General features: G+C 36.5%; 1 protein-coding gene across 1 annotated transcript; it reads left to right on the forward strand.

Annotated features, from left to right (window-relative positions):
• LOC132182575 (epi-neemfruitin B 7-O-acetyltransferse L7AT-like) lies at positions 1-1,757 on the forward strand. The gene has a single exon (XM_059595859.2). The coding sequence runs from the start codon at positions 9-11 to the stop codon at positions 1,389-1,391; it is 1,383 nt and encodes a 460-aa protein (XP_059451842.1). The 5' UTR covers positions 1-8; the 3' UTR covers positions 1,392-1,757.
• Positions 1,758-8,586: the final 6,829 nt, after the last annotated feature.

Below are 8,586 nucleotides of genomic sequence, written 5' to 3' on the forward strand. Positions count from 1 at the left end.
ACAAGAAAATGGAAACCATGCTGCAAGTTCGTATCATTTCAAGAGAAATGGTGAAGCCTTCATCACCGACGCCCTCTCACCTAAAAACGTTAAAATTCTCCCTCTTTGACCAGTTGAATGTAACCAAAATCTATTTTCCAACAATCTTCTTTTACCCTAGAAATGATGGGCTTGACAAACTTGAGCAAATATCAAGTGGATTGAAGAAATCGCTGTCGGAAGCTCTATCTCGCTTCTACCCTTTGTCAGGAAGGGAAAAAGATCAATTCTGTGTGGATTGTAACGACGAGGGAGTCCCCTATTTGGAAGCCCTTGTGGACTATAAATTGTCCGACTTTCTCCAACCACCCAAAATAGATTTTCTCAACCATTTGCTTCCATGCAATCCCGGCGTGAAAATCCAAGACCGCGCTTCGGCGCCCTTCCTTGCCGTTCAACTTAATGTCTTCAATTGTGGTGCAATAGCAATTAGCGTTTGCACGAGTCACGTCATCGCTGATGGGCTCTCAGCCAGTGCGTTCATTAAAAGTTGGGCGGCCATCGCACGTGGGGCTGATGATCAACTCTTTCGCCCCGACTTCACCACAGCATCCACGCTGTTTCCTCCAATAGATGTGGAGTCGTTGATTGGTTCAAATCGAGTCACGCTCGCTTACAATAAAGAAGCATCATGCGTGACGAGGAGGTTTGTGTTTGATGCGAATGCTTTAGCCTCCCTGACGGCGAAAGCGAGAAGCGAATACGTGCCAAACCCCACGCGCTACGAATCGTTGAGTGCACTTATTTGGATGTGTTTGATGAGATCATCAAATTTGCCAACTGGACCGTGCTTCGTGGAGCATGCGGTGGACGTGAGAAGGCGAGTAGGGGAACCCTTGTCTGCTTATTCCATGGGAAATGCAGTAATCGTAGCCAGCGGAGTTTATCATCATCATCATCATCATGAGTCAGCAGCTGCTGACACAGATATTGTTAGACTACAGGAGTTGGTGACCATAGTAAGCCAATCCATCGAGGAAGTGAATGTGGATTTTTTGACAAGTTTACGAGGTGAGCAAGGGTTTTTGTCGATTCTTGTTTACGCCAAAGGCTTAGCGGAGATGCTTCAAAAAGGAGAGCCAGAATCATATGGGTTTACAAATTGGTGTAATTTTGGTTTCAAGGAGGTTGATTTTGGATGGGGGAAGCCGGTTTGGGTAAGTATTGGTGGGCAAAGTTGGGGGTTTACTAATTGTGTTCTTTTCAAGGATGTGGACGGTGTGGGTGCGGGTGCGGGCATAGAGGTATGGGTGACTTTAGAGGAAAAACAAATGCTTGTGTTTCAAAATGACCCACAACTGCTTGCTTTTGCCTTGCCCAATCCCCCCGTTTCTTTTTCGGAACCCAATTAATCATCACTAGCTTATTTGCCAAATAAACACGTACGTACGTACGTACGTACGGACAGTGAGATCACCTCCATCCTTCACTGTACCGTGTACCTACGCCGATCGATCAACTTTTTCCGTTTTATGTACGTCTGTAGTTTTTTTTTTTTTAGAGGTTAGAGGAGAGGATCTTTTCCATGTACCTCTGTAGTTTGTTTTTCCGTTTTATGTCTTTCTCAAATAAATTGTATTTCTGTCGGAATGGAAGAAAACAAATCTTTCATCATGCATGCATTAACCGAATCTCATGCATGATATGTCTCGTGCATGTTGTCGGATGTGTAAACTATCTATTTGGCAAATTAGCCATTAATTATTTGCACAACCAGTTGAGGGAATTATCGATTGAACTCGAAGACTAATTTTTTTTTTTTTTAAGGGGAATTTTTCGTATATATTTATTGAAAAAAATAAAATAAAATTAAGAACATAAGGCCCTTACATCAGAGAGCATAAAGTTTTGATAAATTATAGTTAAAGCTAGAACATAAGGCCCTTACATCAGAGAGCATAAAGTTTTGATAAATTATAGTTAAAGCTATGAGGTTACAACGTTATAGAAACAAATATAAAAATCTTACAATCAAGTTCTATCTATATATGACTTTAACATCTACTAACCCATGTGCAAACTTCAGTTATAGAACAGATCTGCTTTAGGCAGACTCAATCTAATACATAGGTAGTTAGATAGCCCATATTCCCAACTTACTAAGTGATGTGGCACAAAATGATTGTAAGAGTGCATATATATAATTAGAACTTTAAAGGGTACTTAAATATACTTAAGCCGCATGAACCATCAATCATTTTCACAAAAAAAAAAAAACACCCACAAATTACTGGCATCTGTGACACTTAAATACATCAAACTACCATTTTGTGGCAAATAAGCAACTATGTTGGCCTTGACCGTTATGTTTGATGTAAAAGTTGGTTTCTTTTCCTATAATATCACTTTTTAATTAATAAACAAAATTAAAAAAAATGATTTTTTTTAAAAGGAGAACACAACCCAAGGGTGCTTCGCCCACCTTAGATTTTTTTAAAAAATATATATATAAATTTAGACTATTTTTATTACACAAAATAGAGAATATAAATATCAACAAATTGTTCAACAAGTATGCACTAAATTATTAAACTTGTTTTATAACTATAGCACGCATAAAAAATAAAAGGGAATAAAATAAGAGATAAAAATTGTAGGGTGGTCCATAAAAATATTTACATTCTCATTTAATTAACAGAATTTTTTCCTACCCAACTCAAAAAGGATAACTGTGAGCAAATTAAGTTCAATCAAGATAAAGGTTTGCAAAAAGTGTTTTCGGTTTTGATTTTTGGATAATGCTAGATATCTCGAGAAATTTTTCTTAAAATGTTTCTCAAATGATATGACAAACATTTTTTTTTAAAAAAAAATTCTCAATCTCCCTCTTTTGTTTCCCACTCCTTCTTAAAATAGTACTTTTCACATTATTTTAGAAGAATTTTAAAAATAATTTTGGGACACCTAGCCACCGTCTTTGATTTTTGACAAAGTTGTCTTTGGGTCCACAAGTGGGTAACCTTTTCACAAAGTACATGGTTAGTGGCTACATGAGCGGCCACAGTAGTAGGTGTGGTGTCACGCAGATCCCGCAAGTTTGTCAGCAAATCGCCCCCAAGAATTAGACTCTACAACTGCTAAAAGGGGACCAGGATCCCCTCCAATTGATATTAATTGGAGAATCTCATGTTGAGGGATCCTGGCCGTTGATGAAATCCAATGGTGTAAGAATCTCATGCAGTAACTTTTGTTTTTACCGATGTCCTGTAAGTCTTCCTCAAACTTCTTCTACACACTTTTCCTCATTTTATTTTTCTCATTTCCTCTCTTTTTAATTATTATTTCGTTTTTCCCTCCAAAAACAAAAGAGAGCTCATTCCTCAAACTTCTTCTACAAGCTTCTTCCTCATTTGAAAAAAAAAAAAAAAAACCTTCTTCTTCCTCACCACACCACACCATGAAAGCTTGAAGCTTCTTCTTCACACCAAAAAAAAGCTTTAGTCTTGTGTAGGATTTCTGCCCCCAAACAAACAAAAAAAGAACTCAAGAATAATGTAAGTACTATTCTCAAAAATTAAAAAAAAAACTTCTTTCTTCCCGACCCTGTACTTCTCTCCACAAACCAACCCCCACTCCGCCACCGTCGAGCTTCCCGAGCCGCCGGCCCTCTCCTACGAGCCCGGTCCGAGCCCACAGACGCTTCTGGCGGTGGCGTTGGAGCTCGACAAGGTCGTGCACCTCCAAGCCGGTTAGCGGTCGGCGAAGATCATGACCATTTCAATATGCAGCTACACCGATCTCAATTAATTTTTTCAATGATCCAACTAGAGTTGTTTTGCTGGATGTGGTATGGACTCCATCAGTGGAAAGGCAAGCTATATCCTGTGCGCATAGGCTTGGGCAGGAAAAAATTTGTGTACATCCATCATTTTGTAATTGGTTCAAGAAGTTTTGTAGCCTCATAAAGTCTTTATGAAAAAGTCCCAGTAGATTTCAGAAAAATGTAAATAGTTTGCTTCCTCGGTGGTGTATATATCTATAATTAGTGATTCTTAGTTATGTTTCTTGAATTTTGTTGTATGATTTTTCAAGAATTGATGTATTTGCTAGTACTTCAATTCACGCCAACAACATTATAAGAAGATTTTATTTGCTGTGATTGTCGAGATAATGCAATCCAAAATTATATCAATAACACTGCCATTCAAATTTGGATACAAATGCACACAAATTGATAACCATTCATTTGAATAAACAACATTGATTTTCCTCTAGTTCCTTACAATGTTCTTTTACATCAACTTCAGCACACAGATAAATACGAAAGTAATATAGTTTCCAACACAAAAAAATGTTCTAATCACAGCACCAAGTCACCAACCCACTAGATCAAACTGACCGGAGCTCCGATCTCCAGTCACCGTTGATAAAATCGAGAAAGGAATCCGATCCCAAATCGGAACCCCAGAAGATCTGCATTGACGACATGCTGCAGAGGCACTGCGGCGAGTTCAGGCCGAGGCAGTTGAAGCACTTCGTGCTGACGAGCCTGGCTTGGGCTCTGGAGGCCTTCCACACCATGGTCATGATCTTCGCCGACCGCAAACCGGCTTGGAGGTGCACGGCCTTGTCGGGCTCCGACGCCTCCGCTAGAAGCGTTTGTGGGCTCGGACTGGGCTCGTGGGAGAGGGCTGGCTGCTCGGGAAGCTCAACGGTGGCGGAGTGGGGGTTGGTTTGTGGAGAGAAGTACAGGGTCGGGAAGAAAGAAGTTTTTTTTTTTTTTTTGAGAATAGTACTTACATTATTCTTGAGTTCTTTTTTTGTTTGTTTGGGGGCAGAAATCCTACACTAACAAGAATGAAGCTTTTTTCTGGTGTGAAGAAGAAGCTTCAAGCTTTCATGGTGTGGTGTGGTGAGGAAGAAGAAGGTTTTTTTTTTTTTTTTGTTCAAATGAGTAAGAAGCTTGTAGAAGAAGTTTGAGGAATGAGCTCTCTTTTGTTTGTGGAGGGAAAACGAAATAATAATTAAAAACAGAGGAAATGAGGAAAAGTGTGTAAAAGAAGTTTGAGGAAGACAGACAGGACATCGGTAAAAACAAAAAGGTTTAAAAACAAAAGTTACTGCATGAGATTCTTACACCATTGGATTTCATCAACAGCCAGGATCCCTCAACATGAGATTCTCCAATTAATCTCAATTGGAGGGGATCCTGGTCCGCTAAAAGGAGATATGCTTTTTTTCATTCTACCCCAGCATCTTCTCACCATTTCTTCTCTCTTTGCTGCTAAAAGTACACCAAGTTGGAGATTCCTCGCCCAAGACCATATGAGTTGGATCAGGATCCCCGACACTCTTTCCAAAATTGCCCATCAGCTTTTTCTCAAATCCTGGCCATCCAAATTTATCCAATAGCCACAATTTCGCCACGTGTCCCAATATTTATTTTAAAAATAAATATATAAAACAAAATATTAAAATATCAAAATTAAAAATTAAAAACATTGGGCTGACCGGCCACCCCAACTGAGCCATGGGGGTGGCTTCGGCCACCCCCATAGGCCATGGGGGTGGCTTCGTCCGCCCCCAATAGGTCCCTGGGGGTGGCCGAAGCCACCCTCGTGGCCATAGGAGGTGGTTCGGCGACCTCCCATGGCCAAAACCCAAAAATTAATTTTTGGGTTTTGGCCATTGAAGCCACCCCCAACCCGCCACCCCCATGGCTTAGTTGGGGTGGCCGACCAGCCCATTGGGGCTGGCTGGCCACCCCAGTGTTTTTAACTTTTAATTTTAATATTTTGTTTTATATATTTATTTTTAAAATAAATAATATTTTATTATTTACTTTTAGTTGGGATACATGGCGAATTTGTGGCTGTTGGATAACATTGGATGGCCAGAATTTGAGAAAAAGCTGATGGGCAATTTTGGGAAGATTGTCGGGGATCCTAATCCATATGAGTTAGGCTTCATCAAATTTTAATTATCAAAATAACTAAAATTACTTCTTTTTTTTCTTTTTTCTTTTTTCTATTTTAACTATTCTTTTTTTTTTAAGCACTCAAGTAGCCTCACTTTTTTAATTATTAACTTTTACTATTCTATTTAAATATTATTTTTCAAAGATTTCTTTATTTTTATTTTTTATTTTTTAACTTTTTTCAAAGAATGGGAAAGGAAAGAGAAAATTTATATTATCTCTTATTCATTTTGTAAGTGAATAGTACTCACTATACTGTTCACTCACAATTTATTTTGAGTTAATATGGCGAGACTGAAAATGGAAGATTTTAGCCACTTTCACCAAATTGTCTCACCAAAATAACCAAAAAATGGTTTTTGTGAGGCCGCAAAGAATGCTCATAGAATTAGTCAATTCAAAATTCTCATTAAATCATTTATAAAACTTAATTTTACCTGGTAACTAAATAATGTTAGACTTATCATTCATGAATATCTTTATACTATTCTCTATATACAATTTTTTTTTCTTCTCTTTTTGCATTAATTCTAAATGCTAGATATTAGTTTAGATCACGGCGTCACGCACACAAATATCTCGCGTTTGAATTAAATGCCACTAAGAATTTAAACTTGTAGAATTATTGGCGTTTAACTTAACGCCAGGAAGTCCAATTTAAAGTCCAAAGCTTAAAAAATAAAACTCAAGGCTCCGTAACTTAAGGCTCCGTTTGTTTCCGTTGAAAATGATTTATAGAAAATGTTTTTCGTATTTTTGGGTGTTTGGTGCGAGTGAAAATATTTTCGGTTTGACTGAAAAAAGTCTCTTTAATTTTCGGTAAACCGTAAACCATTTTTCAAGTCTGAACATGTCATTCTCAAATCGATAGACCCAGCCAAGAAGTCCCCAAGACCTCGCTAGGACTTCACCGGGACATCGTCAGGACCACGATGGGACCCGACCGGGAACCTATCAAGACCTAGTCGAGACTTGGTTGGGACTCTCTAGGAGCTGGTCAGCCACCGACGAGACCCGAACAACCCATAGGACCTGACCGAGAACCCGCTAGGACACGATCATAAACAAAAATACAATTTTAAACCAAATTGTAAAAAATAAATTGTTTGAGATTGCATTTTAAATAAAGGGGAATGATACAGCCCCAACTTGAGACCAACTTTTGCCTTATTTTTTAATTTAAAAAATTTTAAAAATTTAAAATTTTTTTGAAGAAATAATTTTTATTTTGGTCCTTCTTTTATTTGGTATTTTTTAAAAAAATAAAAATTGTATTTTTATTCATAATAATGACCAATTTTTTAAAATAAAAATGATTGCTTCTTTAACTTTTTTAATTTTAATTTTGTTATTTTTTAAATTAAAAAATAAGGAAAAAGTTTTTGAAGCAAAATACAATTTTTATTTTTAAAAAAATACCAAAAAAAAAACAAAGAATAACCAAAATAAAATTTATTGCTTCAGAAACTTTTTTATTTTTTATTTTTTAAATTAAAAAATAAGGCAAAAGTTGGCCCCAAGTTGGGCAAAATAGTTGGACTTTTAGCATTTCCCTTAAAAAAAAAGTCCTATTTGAACAAATCATAGGTAATGAAGTGCTTTTTTGAAAATACACAATTTTAAAAGTTAAACTGCGATTTTAAAGGTTAAACCACGATTTTGCTAAACACTTAACTGCGTTTTTAAAAATCATGTTTTCAAATCATACATTTTAAAATCGCTAACTCAAATATTCTTAGCCTAGGAGAATGATCCACTCTATTTCATTTGAAATGAAATGGAGGTGATCCATTTAGTTGTTTTAAGAGGGCATTTTCGTCCAAATGAAAAACAAATAGCCTAAAAATGACAAAATACCCCTTAAAAACAACTAACTTGTTCCTCTCTATTTCATTTATCCAAGTCCCTATAAATAGATGTGCCGGCAACCTTCACTATAGACCGAAAACATTAGAGGTAAAATTTTGTTATTATTGATATTGAATTCACTCAAAAATTGCGAGGGAAAGCCCACTCTTTTAGTTAGATAGGTCTCAACAATCCCTAAGAGAACAGTAAATTTCAGTTTTACTCAATATCCAAAGAGTGACTATTTTTATTTTTTACAAGTATTCTTCTTGTTCATTGTTACTTTAGTATAAATAAAAGATAAATAATAGGAATATCAAATCTTTTACTAAGAGATGGATACAAAGATGATATTGAACTTGTTCATTGGTATACCTAGCATTTATCTTTATTGATTATTGATTATTTTGATCATTTTTAATGAATAGACTCTACATCATCTTCATACGAATATCTTTATAAAAGATTTAATACCTCTAACATTTTTATTAAAAGAAATACCATATACTTTTTTATGTCTTCGTAAAGATCGAGCTCTATGAGATCCTATTCCACTTGACAATAAATAATTTACACGTGACCCCAACAAGTCATGTGTTGTAGACTTGTACGTAGTGTTGTACTAGCTGTCGAAGAAACAAATGTTGCAGAAGGTCGGGGTGCAGCTAATACTCTATGCACCTAGCTTTTTCCTCACTTAACAAATCCTCACTGAATACTCATATATATCTAGGTTCTTCTACAAACCCTAGCCGATTAATTTGTAGGAAAATTATAATTGG

The sequence above is a fragment of the Corylus avellana genome, chromosome 5 (assembly GCF_965113065.1).
Source record: "Corylus avellana chromosome 5, dhCorAvel1.hap1.2, whole genome shotgun sequence".
NCBI classification, from domain to species: Eukaryota; Viridiplantae; Streptophyta; class Magnoliopsida; order Fagales; family Betulaceae; genus Corylus; species Corylus avellana.

What these genes read in the sequence shown, in the direction of transcription:
- LOC132182575 (XM_059595859.2), top strand. Translation starts at nt 9, where the DNA reads ATGGAAACCATGCTGCAAGTTCGTATCATTTCAAGAGAAATGGTGAAG.